This window comes from Haemorhous mexicanus, chromosome 19 (assembly GCF_027477595.1).
Source record: "Haemorhous mexicanus isolate bHaeMex1 chromosome 19, bHaeMex1.pri, whole genome shotgun sequence".
NCBI classification, from domain to species: domain Eukaryota; kingdom Metazoa; phylum Chordata; class Aves; order Passeriformes; family Fringillidae; genus Haemorhous; species Haemorhous mexicanus.
The window spans coordinates 14,166,760-14,189,030 of NC_082359.1; the positions used below are offsets into that span (position 1 = coordinate 14,166,760).

At 47.9% G+C, this 22,271-nt stretch overlaps 1 protein-coding gene and 1 long non-coding RNA gene across 2 annotated transcripts in view; one reads left to right on the top strand and one right to left on the bottom strand.

Moving 5' to 3' along the window:
- Positions 1-9,748: 9,748 nt before the first annotated feature.
- Positions 9,749-13,254, bottom strand: LOC132336185 (uncharacterized). Its single transcript, XR_009488814.1, has 2 exons — positions 13,153-13,254; positions 9,749-11,378 (listed from the first exon to the last, which is right to left on the bottom strand). It is a non-coding gene; the product is annotated as an uncharacterized LOC132336185 (long non-coding RNA).
- Positions 13,255-15,075: 1,821 nt separating this feature from the next.
- MMP17 (matrix metallopeptidase 17) overlaps positions 15,076-22,271 on the top strand; it is a 52,945-nt gene continuing 45,749 nt past the window's right edge. Inside the window, exon 1 of the mRNA XM_059863492.1 lies at positions 15,076-15,597. Coding sequence (XP_059719475.1) covers positions 15,469-15,597 — 129 coding nt within the window. The 5' untranslated portion in view covers positions 15,076-15,468. The remainder of the gene's footprint in view (positions 15,598-22,271) is intronic.

Genomic DNA, 22,271 nt, shown 5'->3' on the forward strand with positions numbered 1-22,271 from the left:
TTTGTACCAGCAAAGACAATTACTGATGGATTGGTGTGATTTGGCACTTACTTGTTTTTTTTTTTCTTCCCTGTAGATGAAGTTCACTGTTAAAATTGAGATTTGCTGTGTTAGAAGTCATTCCAAGGCACAACCTTAGCCTCTGCTTTTGAATTTTTCCACATAAACACAAATAGGAGGAGACTGGAGGTGACTGATTTTGGGGAGGACTTGCCTGCCTTCTGGGTCCTGCAGAAGGGTTCAATTCTTTCTGCTCTGTAAGCTCCTACTCTTCCTTCTCCCTCCTAGCAGTTACCACAGGCTGATGTAAGTGCTGCCCAGCCTTGGGTGCATTATACAGATACATTTCACCCCTATAAAATGCGTAGGATGTAAAGAACAGTGTGCTTGTCCTCTCTCAGCAACTCAAACACTCCTGCCTCTGTTTGCTGAATGCTCCAACTCTTCCTCTGGGCTTTTCTTCCCCCTCCCCTTGGAAAGGGAGATCCTTGTTTCCAGGATGTAGGACATTGTAGGATCATTTCCAGCACACTTCAAAGAAGGGGCTTCAGGTGAATTTGTTTGGTTCAAGAACCTTGGCATGAGCACCAGGCTGAGAGCTTCTACATGCAGGGCTGGTCCACCCTTCATCCTCACTTGAGACAGTCTTGCCATAACCTGACCCTCAAATGCTGCGTATGCAAATCCTCCTTTGCATAGCTAATGGCTGTTTATTGATGCTAACCTGGCCAAAATAAGTCAGTGCTTATTAAAACTGCATTGCCTTCCCCTGGCCTTGAATTTATCCTTGAAGTCTAACTTAAAAAGATGCTAAGAGTCCCTGAGTGACTGTTACCTTGACTCTTTGTAGCCTTACTTTGGCTACAAAGAGTTTTCCCAGTGACCTGACAGTACTGTGCAAGCTGCTTTTGCTGGGTTTTTACTCTGAATCTCCCAGTTCTACCCATGTGAACATGCTGCCATGTTCCTCAGGCTGCTCTTAACTCCACCAGACCAGTGGCTGTCCGTGTGTTCTCAGTCAAGAGTCTTTGTGCCGCAGTTGTGTTCTGGGATACGGAGGCAGGTACCACGTGTCTAAGACAGGTACTCTCTTCACTTCCATTTTAAACATCCAATTCTACCTTCAGCAAGGTTGGTCTTCACCCCTTCCCCTTTGCTCCCATCAAGTTAAACACCTTCCACGTCTTGTCCCTTTTAGTCTTAACATGCTCAGATTAACAATGACCATGTTCAGTGGGTAGGAAAGAATTGCTGGTGCTCTTCAGGTCAATAGGAAGAAAATTTTCTGGTGATAAAGGGAAAGGCCATTTAAAAATAAAGCTGTGACAGCCTGTGCTGCTAGCACATGAACTGAAAGGATGAGTTCATTTGGGGAATGTTACTTCCCCTCCTGAAATACTTCACTATATGTTTCTACTTACAGCAGGTACATTTGGCCCCAGCAAGCCTCAGAGAGCAGGGTGATGTTGATGGCCAAGATGAAGAGCAATGGAGAGGCTCTAAAGATCAGGGTAACTGTTTCCAGCTCTGCCACGCAACCCTGGGCTGATACCTCAGTCTGGAGGAGTCTTGTATTCTGCAGGTAATGGCCACAGGAAGGGAACATCTGGCTCAGAGGAACACAGAGACTCCCAGAGCTGACCCTGCTGTGTGGGCAGCCAAGAGAAGTCTGGGGCTGCAAAGGCTACAGGACACCTGTGCTTGGGCAAAGAGCTGAGCTGCTTTACCCTGGTAAAGATACAGCTGCTGCTACTAAATCTGCCATATCTTCTTCTAAAACTGCCATAAAGACAGGTGACAGATGATCTCCTCACGGAGTTTGGGATCCCTCCCTTGCTGCTCCTTGTAGACATTTCTTTTTCCTCTCCCCCTCCACACACTTATATTTTTGTGGGGTAGGATGCTAAATTAGGGAGAAGAAAATCATGGTGTGGCTGGACCAGGAGCAGCAACATCAGGAAAAAGCTCCCTCAAAGGGCTGAAACCAGTGCAATGCTGCCTGCTGGTCTTATGAGAACATCCTGACAGCATCAGGTGAAGGGAGAGAATGGAGTGGGATGTAAAATCCATGTCTGGCATGGCCAAGAGCCAGAGGTGGCGCTGACTTGAACTGGGACAAAATGCTCTGTGACTGTCTGGGGGGTGGTAAAATTCAGAGCCCTCTGTTCCACTGCATCCTTGTGATCTGCCCTCAGGTGTGCTGGAGAAGACAGGAGAAAAGGCACAACTCAACCCTATTCCATATCACCATAACAAAGACAGCCCAGTGTCGGGCTCAGGAGAGCAGCTGGAGGCTGCAGTCTGCTGTCATGCTGGGGTAGGGACCGATTCCATTCCGTGCTGCACTGCAGAGTTGTTTGCTCAGGCTCTGCAAGGTGCCGATTGCTGGAGCTCTGGGGTGTTGCGGCAGCTCATAAAGGTCAAGACAAACTCTCTCAGCCCTGTGTTTGGTTTGCTTGTTACTAGCTGGGCTGCCACAGCTGCCCTGCGCGGGGCACGGGGGCCTCTGTGTAACTCCCAGGGTGATGTCCTGGCTGTGCATGGGAGCTGCATTGCTGTTTGACAGGGCAGAGGCTGAGACATTTTTTCAGTGGTACACAACGCAGCTCTTAAAAACCCACAGAGTCACCCCAAATCCCTAATAAGCCCATAAAGCAAGACTAGAAGAACCCTCAACACAATTGACCAATACAGTTAAGCTCCACTTCTGCCTCACTGCCAATGCTCAAGTTTGGCACAGTAGTTTCCCAAGCTCCACTCCCGTTGCTCACATTGGCAGCAGAGATATTGCAGTAATGGAAGATGCTCAGGATAACTGAAGATAGAAGAAGGTGCTTCAGTATGGGACCAGCTAAAAGTCCTGGAGTTGTCACACAATTAAATGAGACTTGTACCTTAAGCACCTGAAAGTCTCATCAAACAGAACCTGCTCATGAGGGATTTGCAATTTGTGTTGAAGTCTCTGAATGTAGCCCTTAAACTTTCTGGGGATCAGCCTGATGTGCCCACTCTAAGGATATCTAAACATGTCACATACCAGCTTTACTCACTGCATTACAATAGCATTCAACAGGATTTAAATTAGCTTCAGCACTCTAATCGTGTTGCTACTATAACAGCAGCGAGATAACTCCCAGGCGTTGGTTATGTAGCCTCTGAGGGAAAGAGATTTCAGATGTGTTCAGCAGAAATGCACCGTGTGAGCCATGGTTATAATTTCATTAACAGGATGCTACTCTGCTCCTACTGGGAGTTGGAGGAGATTAGCATTATAATGGGGATCAGGCGCCTTTCCTTGTGTTCACACCGATCTCCAGCCTGCAGGACAATGAGCTGTCAGAAGACGTGATCCTCAGACCTCTAGCCTGGTATTTGACACAAACTTGAAACTTAGAACATGCTGAGCTCTGCGCAGCCTCTGCCTGGAGAGGCAGTGCTGCTGGGGGTTGGGACATTTGCTGTGCTACCCTACAGGCTCTGACGTCCCACGCTCCATGAAGGGCTGTTCCCATCCTCATGGACCTCTGGCAGCAAGGCCAGACTTACAGTGATGGTCAGGGCAGCTGGGGACTGCCTTCAGTGGGACACAGCGGGATGCTGGGTGGCAGTTGAGGAGCCAAGTACCAGCATGACGTTCCTGCCATCCCTCACTTCCCTGTAACTGCCTGTCCCATGGCAGGGGTATGCTTCTCGAAGCCCAGGGCACATCCCTTGCAGAACAAACCTTGACTAAACACTCAGGCACATCCAGCTAGATTTGAGCTGCTTACAGAGCCAAGAAGCTTAGAGTGACTGCCCAGGTGCCACCAGCATGCTGGAAACTTTCAGGTCGCCTCCTCCTTCCTAAGCATGGGACAGCAGTATCCAGTTTGGGAAGAACAGGTGGGTATCCATGTACTGAAAGGTCTGGATGCTTGCCAAGGAAGACTTACAAGCACTGACCTTTAACTCCCTACCTGCTCTGCAGACAGGAAAATGCAGCCCCAGCATGCCTGAGCTGTACAAGGCTGACATTTCCAAGAGCCCTGAACACCTCTTGCTCAGATTATTGTGCCATCTCTGACTGTGAACATCATGTCAAGCACTCAGTGTGCATCCTGTGGGAAACCCAAATAGCAGCTGGATGCATTGGCATCACTGACTATGCACATGGGAAAGACATGCATAGCCTATGCTCAGCAGGCAGGAGAGCTGGGGCAGCCCAGCCAGGGGGGCCCCTTCCCATAGCCACCGGACTGACAGCTTCCCACAGCCGAGGTCCCAGCCTTGCCACCAGCCTGGGGATACTGCAGACAGCAGTGGGAAGAATAGGCCTAAATGTCTCCTCCAACAGAACTGTACCAAAACTCACACATACCCAGCATGGGTTTCCACAGGTGCATCTAACCTTTGTAACACAGCAGTGACAGCCACCCACCACACAACTCTAGGCAGAATGGAGGCAGGAGCTTTCCAGGGGCTTTCAAGCAGTTCCTGAGCGTTTTTAGCATTTTTAGAGATCACAGCAGCCCAGTCCCAGCACAGGCCATGCACATGTTTACACACAACCCCCATGGGAGCAGCAAGGACAGGTCCCCCTGAGGGGACAGGGACCTGTAAGAACGGCAGCAGGCCCAGGGCACAAACCTCTCTGTACTACTTTTCCTATTGCTTTTTTAAGTAGACCAAGTTTAAACAAGGTTTCTCTGGGATTTCTCCTGGAACTCCACTGTTTCTCCATTGCCATGGCACCATCTCAAGTCCTTTCATGTGAAGGAGACCCTCGAGGCAGTTGGTTTTGCTGAGCAGATTTCTCACCTTATCACTTACTCCCGTGGTTCATTTTCCTCAGCTCCTTTATACATTTCAGCTCAAAACACAAGATTTAATTCAACCTGTCAGTGTCAGGATCAGACCCAGCAGGTTCACCCCAGCTTGGGACTCTCACTGGGAGTCATGACCCCAGGAAAGAGCTGCCACAGCCAACGGGAACACCAGAGCTGAGATATCCTTGGAGGCATTTCGTATCTTTCAGCAGTGCTGGACATGATATGGTTCTTGAATTGGCTTGAGATATTCAACTTTTCTCCCAGCTGCCTCTGCCACTGGCTGCTCTGCATCTGAGGGATGGGAACCCCTCACAGCTGATGCCCCAGGTTCTGACCTCTCCAGCCTTCCCTTGCTTGGGAGGTGCTTTTTCCTCTCCCAAATGAAATAATTTAGAAAGCCAAACCTTAAAAGGAAAGTGATAAAGCTCAATTCAACTCTCTTATTTATTTTGGAAAAAAAATTGAAATATAAATGTGCTCAGCATCTCAGAGTTTGTGTGCTCTTGCCCTACTTGTGCAGTTAGGGCTGGAAGTTAGGGATCATGATGGAGCTCAGCTGCTGTGGGAATTGTGATGAAGTTCAGCTGCTCTGGGGCAGGGGGAAAACACCCTGAGAATTCCCAGCAAACTGCTGAGAGCACATTATGTGCCTGATGGCTCTCTCCCTTCTCTACCTTGACTGGTTGGACCCTGCACAACAGGAGAAGGGAGGCATGAAGCAGGTGTGGAAATGTGTCTCAGGGAAATGGTACAGGTAAAACTGAACATGTGTGCTGTGTAATTTCTACAGGTGTGTAAAGTGTGAAGAAAAGTGACATGGGAAGGGGGAAAAGTAATCGGGAAGAGCAGTTATTAAGGGACCAGAAAATGAAGTAGTTCTAAATAACTCTGCTTTTTCAGGGTGGAGGTTTTTTTTCTAGATGAATGGAGTTGTCCTTTAAAGAAAACTTCTATGAAAATTACTAAAGCTAAAAAAGCCTTTTTTTTCCCCCAAATGAAGTTTTTCTCAAGCATCTAGCACGCTCAGATAAAACAAAAACTTTAAACTAGGTTTTTAGCATGTCAGATACTTTTTTTCTGTAAACTCTGCACAGGGTTTCACAGTTGTGTTTCCTGTTGCTTTGTCACTCGGTCCTTTCTGGGGCTGGTCACAGCCATGAGCCAAAGACTTTGTGTGCTCAACCTCCATGCTGCCCCTCCTGCTTCTCTGGCAGCATCTGGCCCTGCTGCTACTTGCACCTCTGGGACACTGCCACCTCCAAATCCTGCCTCCATCCTTTCATCCCACCTGCATGGATTTTTTGGAGTTCAAGTATGGGAACAACCTGAATTTGAGAGAGTTCTGGGGGCAGATTTGAACATCCAACACTGACACACAGACTGGCACAACCAAAATCTACTTTCACGTGGGCTAAGCTTGGGGAGAATGGGTGTGTTAACCATGTCAAATGTGTGGTCACCTGCCTGACTCCAAAATATTTTATTAATGCTGCAAATGTGCTCGGCTTGTCCTCTTATCTAGATTTCCTCCTTGTGGCAGAAATGTGTTACCTGAAGCCCCAAAGCTGCTTTCACCACCCTGTGCTTGGGTCACCTAGTGGTGTCTTCCCACCTGGCACTGACTGGGAAGGGCAGCAACCCCTTTCCAGCCAGGTGGGGGGCACTCATGGGGCTGTGTTTTTTGACTTGTGCTGCTCAAGGAGCCCACTCAGCTGTGTCTGTTGTGTGCACCTCTCTTCCCTTGGTGCAGTGTTTGAGAACAGAAAATTTATTGTGCCCAGTGAGAGTTTGGTACCAAGTAACCACACTGCCCCTGAGTAGATAGGAAGTGCTTCCTATCCCCAAGCCATAGGAGCTGTGGGGTAGTTTTGGGGGCATCACCTGACAAACACCAGCCCTTTGGCATTTGGGAAAGCACAAAATCTTTGCCCAAAGTGTCTGGCTGTAACCCAGCTGCACTCCCATTGCTGGGACAGGCTGTCCCTTCCCTTTCCTCAGTGACACTGTTCATCCTGTCTTCTGGTCACATGCTGGCTAAAAGGCACAATATTGATATTTTGGGGTGTGATAATGCCTCTGCTCCTAGTTAGCTGGTGTAAGTTTTTCCAAGTGTTTCACTTGCTGTTCAGCTGAAACAGGCTGACGAGAGTCAGCTCCCTGGGAGCTCCGGGCTTAGGTGGGCAAAAAAAAGCTACCCCTGCAAATCAGTTGGTCTGGCATGTCCAGACACTGCATGTTTGCCAGGGAGTGATTTAAGATGGAAAAGGGGAAAATTAGTGTGAAAGGCTAATATTTAGGCAAACTGTATGGGTTTTGGTGCTAGAAATCTTAATTTACCTACCCAGCACTGCCTAAGGACGCCAAAGTTTGTGCTGGTGTCAGCTTCCAGTATGGGGCTAATCAGTGTCACTGAGGTGTGTGGTAACTGTGCTGCTTCTCTATAAAACAGCACTTCAAGTTATCTGTTCCTCTAAATTGTCTTTAGGGCTCCAGTGAGCCTCCTGCTTCCTATTTTGCTACACAAGAGAAATATCCTTGCTTTTTAGTTGGCTGCAGTCAGTCACTTCAGTTTATGGCCCATTTGGGAAGGTGAATGTCTTCTTCTAATTTTGCCCTTTAACCTCTCCTCAGTCTCTCAGGTGATGGCACATTCAGCAGTGCCCACTGGCAATTACTGATGAAATTACAAATATAACAATATAGATTGTTACTACAACCTTTTGAAAGAAATGGGTCTATTGTAATTTTTAAATCTTCATGGATATCCTTTCAGAATCAGAATGAAAGAAAAGTGTTTTGTTTTGGTAAGATAATTTAAATGGAGGGAAAATGTAATTTATTATTTTAATTTCTCCAGTTATTGTGGATGGTGGGTTATTTGGGGTTATTTTTGCTAGTTTCTACAAATGAAACACTGTCTTATTCTCTGTAGATGCTGTGTCTTTCTCCTGTCAATGGACCACTTGCATCTAGGCACCAAAGGGGTCTTTTTTACCTCTACAGTCTCTGCAGATTCCCCTGTGATCCTTGGCTCTTGAAGCAAATATCAGAGTAAAAGAGGCAGGACATGACTAAGTTTGGGACTATTTTTATGTTCTGAAGTATCTGTCTTTATGCGTGTCTCTGGATTAGGAGGTGTGTTGGTGTGTTGAATTTCAAAGCAGCCCTCCACATGTCTCCTGTCTTGCGAATAGTTTGGGGTGGGGTTTTTTGAAGCCTAAGGAAATAGTGTATTTTTTTCCCATATGAAAAGCTTGTGAGAGGGATATATTATCTGCGTGCAGAGCAAATGATGAGAAAGGTGTCAGGTACCTAGGATGTTCCTGATCCCACAAGAGGTACAAAGAGCCGCCTGAGTCGTGTAGGCCAGCAAACCTCCTGGGTAGGGACCCCTGGGCTGGTTGCCATGCTGTTGTCTGTGTCAGGCTTCTTTTGGCAGCTTTTCCCAGTTTTTTATTATTCCTTTGACTTTTCTCCAGTCTCTCTTGCCACCCACCTCTAACTGGCCCTTGCCCCTGCTCTTGGAGCAAGAGCAACCAGAGGGCTCCTGGCTGTGACCTCAGATGCCATGCAGGGACACGGCAGAGCCGGCTTATCCCAAATGTCCTGCCTTGCACCAATACCCTGAGCAGAGTCCCCCAGGGCGGGGCTGGGCATGTCCCGATTCCTGGTGCCCTTGGAGCAATGCTCTAGGAGGGATGAAACAGATCTTAGTCACTGCCATTGTCTGAGTGACTACAAAGTGCCATTCATGGAAGGAGACACAAATGCAGGTGAATTCCTATGCTGAGCCAGCATTCCCACATAAATTGCATTACAAGTAGGAATAAGCCTAATTGTACTAGTACGTTTTTCTGTCAGGATATAGTCCACCTGTCCTGGGCAGGGAACGTTGCTCCTCTCCCCTGGGTGAGGACTTGTGTTCACTGAGAGCTCCTGAGTGATGGCTCTGGCAGGGTGAGGGGTTGGTATTTGGTACAATGTGCATGCTGTGGGGCAGAAGGTGGGTGTTGGGGTGCTGGAAGCAGCACACCCCTCACTGAGCCCCCCACACCCCTGTCCATGCACATTCTGGTTGCTCTCACACTCAGGCCAGCTGAACAGAGCACAATCATCCACTGGTGTGGTTAGTTCTAGGGTGTTTCCTGAAAGCCAGCGTCTGGGACCCCAGACCTTTGCTGTAGCAGCCTCCTTTCTTCCCACAGACACAGGACCATGTCAACCAAACATCTTGACCTCTGTCCTGTATCTTCCTCAGGGAGCCCCTTAGAGACATGATGCTGCTGTCAGACTGGGGTTACTGGGCACTGCTGGTTGTGCCCAATCTCCAGGCCAAGGTGCCTGGAGACATGACATCTCCAGGCCACCTGCTCATCCACCTTCTCCATCCTGCTCCCAAATCATGTAGCTGCCCGTTCCCAGGACAAAATAGGGCTACTAATGACCAGAGCAGGGCCGTTTTGAGCCTCCTGCCCACTGGCAGCTCTCCTCTGGCTGTTCAGATGCAATGAGTTCAGGTCTGGATCACTCGGCACTGAGGCTTTAGAAACCCCAAACTCAATTGACTGAGGATTTGCAGGAGCTAGACCCTAGTCTCCCTGTTCAAGCTTTAATAACACAGGGAATTAGTGGGTAAAGTATTGGATTGCTTAAAGATAATAAAACATTTCTCTAGTGAAGCTTTAATTTTAAAAAAGGCATTTTGTTGTGCTTTGATTAAGAGAGAGGCTGTATATAAACCGTCCCTTTGAATACCTCGTGTTCAAATAATAATAATAATAAAAGTTTGATTTATGTAACAGCTTTTAATGTGTATGATGCACTTTAGTTTGTGGTGTAGACAGACTAAAGAGCTGAGCTGTGCTGTGAGTGACAGGAGCTGTGGTAATCTGTTTTTCTTAGGACACGGGGCAAATAAGAGCTTTTCTGTAAAACAGGAAAACTTTTCAGTAAGACCTTTAATAGAGCAGTGAGATTTTGTGCTGTATATAACTGGCCATCATTGCAAACAGGGATATTTACCGGTAGCTTCAAGCCAGAAGGTTCATGAGCAATTTACTTCCAAAGCAAAACACTGTGCTACCGCATGTTTGTTCTTGGGAAAACCATTCAGAGGTTTATTTTTTTTCTCTTGTCGTGCTGCCATTCTGCCTGCTGCAACTTCGGCTTCTAATGCAACACGACACCAGTAGATGCTTAAGATCTATGGCGTAGAGAGGAGTCATTAAAATTGTATCCTGAGAAATAATTAAATTCCCATGGTTGCTCCGCAAATTATGTTGCTTATTTCACATGACTGTGACATACAGAAGCATAATCCTTCCAGTCCAAATGGAGCTTTCGTTCCTCACGTTCATTAGTCCAGGGGAGACCAAAGTAAGAGAATGATGTTCCTCCTGGGACTTGGTCTCAAATTTCCAGTAGTGAATCCTTCCTCTTCCAAGAGAATCCACTTAACTTTCAAGCTTAGTAGAAACTGCCATTGGTAAGAATAGCTGCAAAGGCAAAATGAGTTTTGCCACCAAGAACAGTTTTCATAAGTAAGGATTTAACTGATGTTCTTCCTTCAGGCTTCAAGCAGGGAGGACTGATCAAGGGTGTGAAACTTTCCTTTGGTTGTAGCTTTGCTGAGAAGGCAGGTAATGATTTGTCGGGATTTGATGCACTGAAATATCTGTGTCTGAGAAATGCAGGGTTTTCCCATCAGGGCATTAGCAGGGAAGTTGGGCAGCATTGGCAGCTGTCCTTAGGCTGTGCTTAGCTCTGCTAAGGGCCACATTAACTTCATGGACACTGTATTTCCAATACATTTATTGTTTATAGCAAGAAAAAGCCCAGAATTTGCAACACTAGCTCCAAAATATCCCTGGGTTTTTGCCAATGTTTCAAAACAGGTTCCATGGTTGCCAACTGGGCTTTGTAAGCGAGTGGTCTGGGAAAAACACCTGGACATGTAATTTGGTAAGTGTCTAGCTCTGAATGCAGACCTGTGGCTCAAACACATCTTAAAGGTTGTTTGCTTACTGAAGAAAAAGTTGAATTTATAAACTCAGGCTCCAAAATCCCATTATATGGGGGAAGCAGCTGTATGAGTGCAGTAATGGCTTTAGGCTAATGGCTGATTTTCCTCACCTTCTGAACTTCTTCATGAAAATCTTAAATGCAAGAAGATACAGGTCAGATGAGAAACAGAAGCAATTAAATGTAAAACAAGATTAGGAAGGCCATCAGGAGACTGTTCTCCATTCTCCTGCATCAGATTTCCCTGAGCTGGTCCTGAGAGCCTCTTGGTCTGCTGGTAGGGATTGTACAGCCCTTCCAGGCAATTTGGTTAAATACTTTACTATTTTTAGCTTTGTTAGCTTTCCATAACATCTATTTCACATCTTCTGTTTTAATCCCCTCTCTGCCTCCCATCTTCATGAATGATTTCTGTCCCTTTTCTGGTAACGTTTTCTCTAAGAATGCTGGGTCTGGTCACCGTGAAGTTCTTTCCCATAAAATGTCTGAATGCTTTTTGTTGCTCTCTGTTAACACCACGTAATCCTTGTCTCAGAGAGATTCATAGAACTGGAAGAGAAAGAACAACTGAATTTATCCAGAGTTCAAACCTAGGGCTCTCAGCACCCTTAAGTGTTGTTGCCCTCCAAAAAAACTGAACTTAGTGGGGAGCAGAGTATGGTCAAAAACCATTTAAGAGGGACTTCACAGAACTGGCAGGATATATATAAGAAGGGCTGAGCAGAGGAGGATTTTGGAGGCAAAGCAGGAAGAGCAGAGCAAGAAGCCAATGTCAGGGATGTGCTGTTTGCAGGAGGGTCCCACAGCACAGAGTGCAGGTGAGGTCTGTTAACATGTCCTCCGGGGCTCCATGATGGAAATTGCACTACAGAAGATGCCTTCCTGACCTTGCTGGCAAAATCCCCCAGCTGTCTGGGCCAGGCCTCCAGACAGGTTGTCAATCAACATGTCACAAGCCAAAAGAAGATATATGGCCAGATTTAATTGACAAGCTGTTCTGACATTGCTAAAGAAGGTATCTGTCTCTGTAGGGTACAGAGTACGTGTGAATATAACAGATTGCTGGCTTTTGATGTAGGCCACATAATTTGGTGTCTTCCTGACTGACAGCACAAACATGTATTAAAGCATTATAAAATACAGGTCAGAGGACTTGTGGTTCTCCCTGGCCAAAGGACAGTCTGTAGTGTCTAAGCAGTGTTAAAATTAGTACTATTTTCCACTGGAAAAGGCAATCTAATGATACCTTATAGCTTTTAAAAATTTTGTTTGTTTTTTTTCTTGGACTTTCTCCTCAGTAAAGTGACTGTGTTCTACTTCTCATTAATTAACCTCTGAACTTCTCATCATTGCTTAAACAAGACATCAACATCCTTTCATGGAGTGTTATTGAAAAGCAATGGGAACGAGGATAGGAATGCTGCTAGTGAAGATAAAATTACACTTTGGTTTGCATTAACATGGCAGCTCTGACCCATCCTTCTGCCTGGCTCATTATTACAAGACCTTGATGGAGGCTTTTCTGTATTAGGGACACTGCAGCAAAGCTAAGCCTGCAGAACATGATCTTCTTTTGTATTGTTTTATAATTCATGGGTGTTAATGCCTTAAACACTGTTCTGTGAGAAGAACATGATGCAGCAGGGAGGCAGAAGTGGCCAGTGTTGTTCCAGATGGTCTGTGCTGATGTCTGCTCAGTAGCAACATGGCCTTGAGCTGAGGCTGCGGTGTTGTTGGGTTGCCACCAAATTTTCTAGAGAGCATCAGGATAAATATCAGAAATGTCCCCATTCTCAGACTTTGCAGGGTCTGAGATTTACCACTTGGACTTGGGAGGAAGTCCTTGCTGCCCCTTGGGAATTCCGTGTGTGTTGTTGGAGCAGCTGCACAGAGAAGGACAATGGCAGCAGCCTGGCCCTCACTCTGCACAGCAGTTTCTGTCTCCCTGGTTGATAGGGCAGAAATTTTTTCAGAACACTGACAATAATGGGCAGATCGGGAAATGTGAATGTGCAAATCAGCTTTACTAGCATTTCTTGTTTAGCGTGGAAGTTTTGTGTTAAAACAGACCATAGGCATCACCACAAATAGCTCTCTGCTCTGGGTGCCTATTTGCTTGCTCTTACTTACAGCTGCTTGTAGTTATCTATTTTATTCTTATGCAAAGCAAATATTTTGGCTAAAGTGTGTTGAAATGCTGTTTTAACTGATTCATTCATTTGCAATAACTGAAATATAAAGAATGCTTTTTGGAAACTATGCCTAACAGAATTAAAATCATCACGCTGTTCCTTCCTTAAATAAATTCTATTCAGCAACTCACCTGGGTAACGAATGGCCTGAAAACTCCATCTACCCTCATATAGTTCTTATGATATAAACGCAGATTAAACCTGTGCCGTTTAAGTGGGGGTTTTTTTGTTTACTGAAAAGGAAAGAGAAGAAAAATATTCACAGTTGAGTTTGTTATAACCAGGTCCTTTTTATTGCCCAGCTCTGCTCCCTGTAGCTGTAAGGAGCTGATGGCATCCGCACAATGTGTCTCATTATTTTGGGCACAGCTTCCACTTTCCCAGGGAGAGCTGCTCTTCTGCTGCATCCATTATGGTAAAGTGAAGGTAGCGTGATTACTTAAGATCTTAAATTTGATGCCTAACTTTGAGTATATATACTATATACATTCAAATACAGTGTTCAGAGCCTCTCTGATATTTCTTTGGGTCTTGGTGGTCAAGCACTGTTTTATTAAAGGAGGAAGACTCATGCAATAAAATTAAACTATTAAAGATTCTTTCCCAGCTCTTTGCACCTGGCATGGCTGTGGACACTTTTGGTCTTGTAATTTATGGCAGAAATCTGCCATCTTGTCTCTTGTAAGTGCTTGCTAAAAATGTTTATAAATATGGTGGGAATTACTTTCAACAAGGTATGGACAAAGCAACTATTCATCCCCCCTAAGTAATCATTCACATTGCTGGTTCTTGTGGTGCAAAACAGATTGACGTGCTGACACAGCACAGGTGCTAGTAACTAATACCTGAGCAGACAGGGAAAGAGGGCATTGAGATCTACGGAGGTCAGAGGCTGGGAAATTCATTGACATTTGGCCCCCTAAAAACTCTGAGGCTTTTATGGGGTGAAACTAATGCGGAAATACTCTCTTGCAATATGCAGGTTCAGCACATATCTGCATTTGTTGAAAATGGATGTGCTTTTTGTTTTAGTATGGAGCAAAGCTCTCGAGATAACAGCTCTTGAGCTCAGGCAGCTGTTGGTGGGGCTCTGAGCCCTGTAATTCAGGTGTTTCCCCTCTGATTTCTCTGGTGCTGGAGCAGTAACTTCAGTCCAGCTTACAGGGACACAGGGTAGTGCAAACTCACCCACAGGAAGTGAGGTTTCCCTGCCAATTCTCTTTAACCAATTTCTTTTGGACAAAGATTTCTTCTTCCCTTACCCACTGGTTTCCTCCAGTCCTGTCTGATATTAAACAATCTCCAGGAGTAGCACAGTTCATTGCTGGATTAATCAATTTGTGCAGAAGATGTCATATCAATGACCATTACAAATTTGCCTGAGCAGCACCTAGAAGCAATTTTTCATCTGTGTCCATTCTTCATTATCTCCACTTACTTATCTTAAAACAGAAACTCCAATTTTATTTTAAAAGCCCCCAGATTTTAAAATCATTTGCAAAGCTGTTGAATGTATTAACATGGCAGAAGGAACTGGGGAAGGCAGATGCTGAGTAGGAAGTACACGTTCATCCTGAACTAGCAGGAGCTAGAGCTGTCAGGGTGTCCCCTGCCATCTGGCCTGTCGGAGCATGTGGCAGATTCACAGCTCTCGAGGGAGGACACGCTGTAGAGGCCATAGGATCCCATTACGCTTTTTATGGGGACAAGCCAGACATTTGTCTCGCTGAGACAGAGGGTGATGCTACAACCACGCGGTCTTTGCCATAGCCCCTTAAAAACTCGGAGATTAAGCTGGTACTTACAGAAATGTTGACGTTTAGAAAAAAACCATGTCGGAATCCTGATGGATTTCAGCCAGACACAGATACTAAAACGGGAGAGGACTGAGCCCGCTCCTGCCCGCGCGGCGTAGAGGGAGCGGGCAGCGTTCGCTACTGGGGCTCGGCGCTGCGCCGCGGTCAAACCGCGCTTGCGAGCCCGCCCCAACACCGGCGGAGCCCTGACACCGCCTCCCTCATTAGCATCCCTTCCTCCTCCGCCTCCTCCGCCGGCCGGCCGCAGAGGGGTGCATGGCAGCGGCGCCGGAGCCGCGGCGACTCCCGGCAGCTGCAGCTACCGAGCCGCGCTCTGCTCAGTGCCAGCGGCCGCAGCAACTTTGCCGCTCCGAAGGCTGCGGAAGCGGGGGGATGTAACGGCGCATCCAGCAGCGCGAAGCAGCGCGGAGCAGAGTGCCCCCAGCTTCTCTTCCCGGTGGGGCGGAGCGGAGCCCCCCACCCCCCCCTCCATCCTCGGCGGAGCAGCGCGGAACGGAGTGGAGCTCCCCGCCTCTCTTCCTCCTTCCCTCCCCGGCGGCAGCCGCAGCCCGGGGCGGGAGCGCGGATGCGGCGTGGAGCCCGGCAGAGCCCATCACGGGGCCGGGGCCGGGCGCCGCGAAGAGCGGGGGAATGCTGAGCCCCGCCGCCCGGCACCGCGCCCGCCTCCGAGAGATGCTCTTCGTGCTCGCTCTGTGGCTGGCGTGGCAAGAAGCGCCAGCGGCGCCGACCCCCGCGGCGGAGGACATCACCCGGGGAGTTGTGAGTTACCCGCGGCCCCCCGCTCCTCTCCGCTCCCCCCTCCCCCGCAACCCTACTCGCCGGGTACCCTCCCACCTTCGGGCATCGCGGGCCCACGCGGCGCTGGGCGAGCTTCGGCGGCTGGAAACGCTCCCTGGCGCGCCCCGCTGCCCAGTACCCCCTTTGCGCCAGTGCCCTCGGTCCTGCTCCCGCTGATCGGGCCCTTTTACACCCGGTGTCCCCTCCAGCATTATCTACGCGGTGCCTCTCGTTGCAGCTGGTGCCCCGCCGCGCGGACGGAAGGGTCTGTTTTTTCCCCCCCTCACCCAGTGCCCTCCACCCCATACTTTCTGCACCGAGCCCTCAGAGTCCCTCTCCCTAGCACTCAGTGCATGGTGCCTCTCCTGCACCCCAGCCTGGTGACCCAACTTTCCCCCAGCCGAGCATCATGGGGCGATGGCCTCACCAGCTTTCACACATGGATGGTGATTTCTCAGGCGCTGGGAAAGGGCTGGTCTGTCTCGAGGGCTCCCTGCCTGCCGTGGAGCCACACAAACTCCAGCAGCAACCAGGGTAAAATGGCACGTTTTGAGTCAGAGCGATCCCCTAAGACTGAGACATGCCTCGGGGATGTGTTAAGGGCTGCTCTGTGCCGGCAGCAGGTGGAGGGTTGGCTTCGTTGCGGGGGTCTGCACAGCGCGAGCATCCTTGTGGCCCTGCTTCTCCCCTCACAGGTGCCTGCTTAGTCTGCAGGGATATAACAGGTTTCAGCAGGCATGGGGAGCTTAGATCACGTCTCTGCCAGGTCGGTGGCAGCCGGCCTATACAGGTTCACCCCGCTGAGAGCGAAGGAATTAGGGGTTTTCTCCTGAAGGAGGAGAAGTTTCTTGTAGCTTATACCAGTTGTAGCTCAGAGACGACCCGCGACTATATCAAACCTGCGTGTCAGAAAGCCGTCTGTGTCTGGGTGTGGGCGGGCAGTCCTGGGGCTGGACCCGCCAGTTTGGAGAAATTCCCTGAAATTTAGTGTATTTAGCAATGCTGCCAGTGCACTGCTGTGAAGGCGGGAGGAAGGAAGGGTTTGCCGCGCGGTAGGGTTATCTAATGATCAGGGCTCGCTTAGAGGAGTGCAACAGGACGCTGCCTCCGCCTCGCAGGCTCCGGCTCCAAGCGTGTGCTTCGGCTCACAGGCTCCGGCTCAGACACCTGCCAGGGAAGACGCAGCTTATCGTTCCCCATCTGTTCCTAAGAGAATAGAAAATGGGGTGAATATAAAGTATACCTTCATCATTATGGTGCATTCACTTTCCTCTGTAACCAGATGTTAAAGCTGGAATTAATATTTCATGTAAACAGCACACAGATTGATGTGTTCTGCCCTAGTCAATTTAACTCAAACTTTGTCTTTGACCTGCTTTTACCCTTGCTACCGAACAAGTTGCACTCAGCTTTTACAGGGTAAATGTTAATACTCGAGGGGCTTATTAGTTACTGATGACAACTTTCAGGCATTAATGTACTTTTTTAGTCCTGGAGTAGATTTGAGCACTCTCTCCAAACCCTGCTGAAGAGCTGGGGCTGCCTGGCAAAGCAGAAGGTGGTGGGGTTGGTGGTACTAGAGCAGAAGTGAACTACGGGAGAGGGGAGTTACGTTAAACCGAGACTTGTTCCCGGACTGGGAATCCGACATTTAGGATGTATGATTGATGTCAGGATGCTTGCTGTCTCCCTCCTGTTTATGTTCTTGCTGGGGCAAAGAATCTCTCCAGCCTGAGACAGCATTGGTGAGTTTCCAAAGGGGTTGAACGTAAATCAGGTTTAAGCTTATGCCCTCTACTGAGCAGCAGGGAGCACAGAAGCCAGATATTTTCAGAGCTTTTGTCAGAAAACTACCACTCTCAGGGAAGTGAGAGCCTCAAGAATGATTTGACATCCACTTTACGAAGCAACTAAGAAATTAAAGATCTGTGGGGCATTTCAATCAAATATTTGAAATCTAGAAACATGACACCATACCAATAGAAAGCTCTGCTAACCTTGGAAAATTATATACAGCAATTCTCTGCAGTAAACAGAGCACAATGTCAACAGAGCTTTTATATCCCAAATGCTCACCCCTTGTAACCTAGAGGTTTTCAGTACTGAACTGGACTGTGCCTCTGAGCTCGGTCTTCTGCTCCACTCCTGCTTGGAGTTTGTTTTAAATGAAACAATGGTGATGGGCCAAATTAAAGTTCAGCAAAATGGGCTAAAATTCAAAGGCAGCTCTTGTTAGCATGCTGCCCAAAGCAATATAACATGGAATGATTCTCCAGATTTCATTATTAATGGAATATCCTGCCCAGTTTATAAATCTAACTTGATATTAATGTTTTTCTTTTTCTCCATTAGCTGCCCTGACAAAGAGAACATAAAGTAGCTGATGGAACAGAGCTTGACTTGAGTGATTCCATTGAATTTTAGTACACTGCTTTTGAGATTTATGACTTTGCATTTTGCACTGCTGCCTTTACAGTAAACCCCCAACCCCTCCCCAGCCATCTGTGGGTGATACAGCATTCACAAATTGTATCTTTTTAAGGCTGTTGAGCTCGGATGTCTCAGGGGTGCAGGCAGCAAAAACTTCCTATACACTAGTAGTAACTTAGTAATGACAGCGCTCATTTCACTGGGCTTTGTACCGGGTCTGGCAGGAGGTCTACCTCCAAGCTGCGCTTTTCAGAATAGCTGGCATGTGGAGCCTGAACACTGAAGGTGCTGACGTGGAGACTGGCTGGTTTGTAAGGGAGCCAGCTGTTCGGGCAGACAGCTCCTGCCCACTGGGCTGCATTGCCGCTGTTGTGGGGACATGGCTATGCAGGGCAAAACCTGTGGCTTGGCTAGCTTGGCCCCAAGGGAGATGTTTTGCCTTAGGGAGTTGCTTTGCCTGGCACAGGGGTTGCCAGAGAGGAGTTGACAGTGGGGCGGTGGTGGTGGCATCACTGAGATCATCCTGTGTGAACATGGGCTTTAGTATCAGTGGCTGAGGGATGCAGGAGTGCCAGGAAAGACTTAGTTTGGTTACAAGAGCACGGGTGAAAAAAAGAAGACTGTGAGCGGCTTTTTCTTGGCTTTTTCTTGACTTTGTGGCTAGGGGTGAGAGGGAAGGTCTATGCATGCCCCCAAGCCGTTTCTCCAGCTGGGGATTGCTGGGCATTCCGGGGGGCTTTCGTATGCACAGCCTCCTGCTCACAAAGCACTGTCTGTGTTGTTCCCAGAGAAGTTGCTTCCAGTGTTTCGAGGCATTTGCATTCATCGGTGGAGACCGGGACCCGTGGTCCCTCTCTGCCGTTATCCCAAGTGGCTCTTTGTTTAGGGCAGGGCCCTCCCTTTGTGGCCGCTTCTCATTTGAATGACAAGGATGCATTTGTGGGCAGAGCATGGTGGCACAGAGCCCTTCGAGGCTGTGCCCCCATTCCCCCCCCTTCTTCCCGCTGGCTGTGGTGGGCAAGGGGAGAGACAGAGGTTCCTCTGTGTCCCCATGTCAGGGAGCAGTGAGACAGGAGGAACAGCAGTTTCCTATGAGTGTGTGCCCTGCATCTTTCAAGTGCCAAATTTCAGAGTAGAAGCCAGCCCAAGACTCATCCTTGCTGTTTCTGGGGTGCTTTCCCAGCCTTTTCCTTTTCCCTGGGCATTCTGCTGCCCACATGCCGCATCCTGGTCCAGCTGCCCTCGTGCTCCCATCTGCCCAGAGTTAGCCAAGAACTCCCCTAAACTCCTGCGTTTAAGTACCCAGTGGGGCATGTCCCTGAGACATGGCTTAGCTCCCGGTTCAAGGCTTGGGGTAATCAGCCTCTCAAAGTAAAATCCTTGTACAAATGTAGGCTGTTCCCTGTATCAGGAGAAAGTACTGTGCTTCTTCTGTTTCTGCTAATGGGGAAATTAAAAATTGATAATTTCAGTTGGAGCCTCATTCAGCCTTCTAAAATGACAAGTCTTTAAGGACAGAATACTTAATAGAGTCCCTAAACAGCCTTGGAGAGAGGAGCTTTGCTTGGCCCCTTTGCCATTAAAGCACTTCACGCCTTCCCATATGGAGCAGTGCCCATCCCAGGTCCATGAATTCCCTTCAAGAAAGCTAAGCTACCACATTAAAAAAAAAAAATAAAGTTGGTTACATTTTAAAGTACCTCTTGAAGCCAAAGTACAATGCAAACTAAATTGACAAAAGACTGTCTGGAAGCTTTCAAACAGCCGGGCTGCTGTGAAAGCATTTAATCTGGTATTAAAGCCCTTGTTGGTGTGAGCTGCTCCTTCCCTTTCAGATTTGAGACCTCCATGTACAGTAATGCAATTTCCTCCTGGGCTTAGCTACTATTGTGGTCCCAGCCGTGGGAACTAGCCAGGGTAGTCAGGCTAAATTACCCACTTTAATGAAATTCGGGTAGTGTTCAGAGCCAGTGGATGAAACTCTGCTGTCACCAGGGACTTCCCTACAGTTGGTGCTGGGGATGGAGCAGTGAGCTCTTGCAGTGGTCTCACTCTTCATCCTTGGTGCTGTGTTGGGGGTAGAAGTTCCTGGCTAGCAGGCACCCCCTTCCCTGGGGGCACCATGTAGTGTGGCTGTACCTCCATCTTCTCCTTTTGCTGCTAAAATCTCCTGTGGCAAAGGGAGATCGCTGCCTGTGTGACTCAGCCTGGATATTTAGTTATTCTTCCTCATTAAATTAAACATGCAAAGAGGCAACACCAAATGCAATGTGTTCCCATCTCTGCCCAGCATTGGCCAGGGCTCTCCTGTTTTGATGTTGGGTGTGACTCACCAGTGGGACCAGTGTGTGTTGGCTCTGTGGAGGACAAGGGGTGACATGGGTGATGCGTCCATGAGACTGGAGGACAGGGCTGTCCGTGACACCCTGTTTGTCCTGGTGGGTTCATAACTGCCAGTGGCGGCTCACTGTGACTCATCATCAGTGCCGTGCACTAATTTCTCATTATTTACTCATTGTCAAAATGCTGCAGGAATGGGGCTCTGTGGCTCTGGGAAAGGTCATGCTGTGGTTGAGGGAACCTTTATTTCTGGAATTTCTGGACCCTGTGGGAGCAGCTGCGTACCCTGTGTGGGTCTTGTGTCCTGGCTGGCCCTGTGGACGTGGCAGCTTGGAAGGGAGAAGCCGTCACATCTTGGCTGATGATGAACACGGGCCACCACATTGTCACTTTTTAAAGGGTCTCGCTCAGACTACAGCACCACTTGAAAGCTTAGGATTTGCTTCAAAATAACCTGTGATCTGACAGTAACAGGTCTTTCTTTTATCAAAATCACTTTAAATGGGTAGATTTGGGAGTTTCGGAATCTCCTGCTGCTGCACACGTGCCAGCTGCATCTTCTTTGTCCCAGATTTTTATGAGGATTGTCTCTGTTTTCTGGGTCAGAGAATTAAGAGATTTGATGTTATATTAAAAAAACCTCACCAAACCACATATGCAAAGTTAAATCCAATGCAAAACAAAGCAGACAAAGGGGTGAGGGGAAAGAGCTGCTGGAGGACCAGAGAATTTTAGATCAGAATGAGAAACTGCGTTTGACAATAGGTTTGTTCTGAGGGAAGACCTGACATGGATAATTGCTGACATTCACCGAGGACTGTGGTCTTCAGGCAGGATTCTGGCTTTTTAATTAGCCATGATAATTTAATATTAAAGAACCCAATTAAATCTGTGGAACTTCTTGCATCAGAAGACACCATGTGCACAGAAAATTGTTCTTCCAGGAAATCTAGAGATGACCTACAGCTCCTGGTGACAACAGTCCAAATACAGTGACTTGGAAAGCGGCAGTATATTCAGGATTTTTTTTCATATTGTTTTTACAAGAGGGAGTTTCTGCCTATTTCTGACAGTCAGTGGTCAGGCAGAGTTCTTCACACCGGCTCGCATTCTATTTCATCTTGACAATTTTGAGTGAACGAAAGCAATTTCACCTGTGTCACGGAGCCCTTGCTCCAAGGTGATGTACATGTTTAGATTATATTGTCATATAACAAACCCCAACTGGCATCTCTGTGGTTCAGCTCCCAGATGCCGAAGATCATCCAACAGTGCTGGTGCTGCTGTTACATGCTGGGTTTGCTCTGAAATCCAAGACTGTTCTACACAGCCCTCTACACACATCCTTCTTTAAGAGTACAGACAAAAGTCTTCCTCGTCTAAAACAGAAGTGGGAGATAAGTGGACTGCTTTACTCACAGGTTTGTCTTCATTTGTAGAGAGGTTGCCTGTCATGCACTGTGGTGGGGGCATTTAACCGCCATGCAGCTTCCCCAGGGCTTGCATCCAAGACCACCTGGCTCTAGATTTTTTCACTTTCCACCAAATGCCCCTGGCTGGAGATGGCAGACTACCAAGAGATCGAAAGGAAACTTCAGGGGCTGCTTGCAGACTTGGGGAGATTTCACTGTCCAAGGGCTGAGGAAGCAGATCTGAGGATGGTGTTGGGACCAAGGGAGCAGCCGAACCCTGCAGGGGTCCCAAATGGGATAAAAAGATGAAAAAAGACCAGTGTGTGAGCAAAGGGTTCCCACAGGATCTCTTTTGAGAGAAAAACCTGGAAACATTCTTCTGAGGAAGCATCCACTTGATTGGCAGCTGTAAACTTTCCAAAATACTGCAAGTTCTAGGCTATAGTGCTTGTTCTTGACTGTCTACGTATCAGT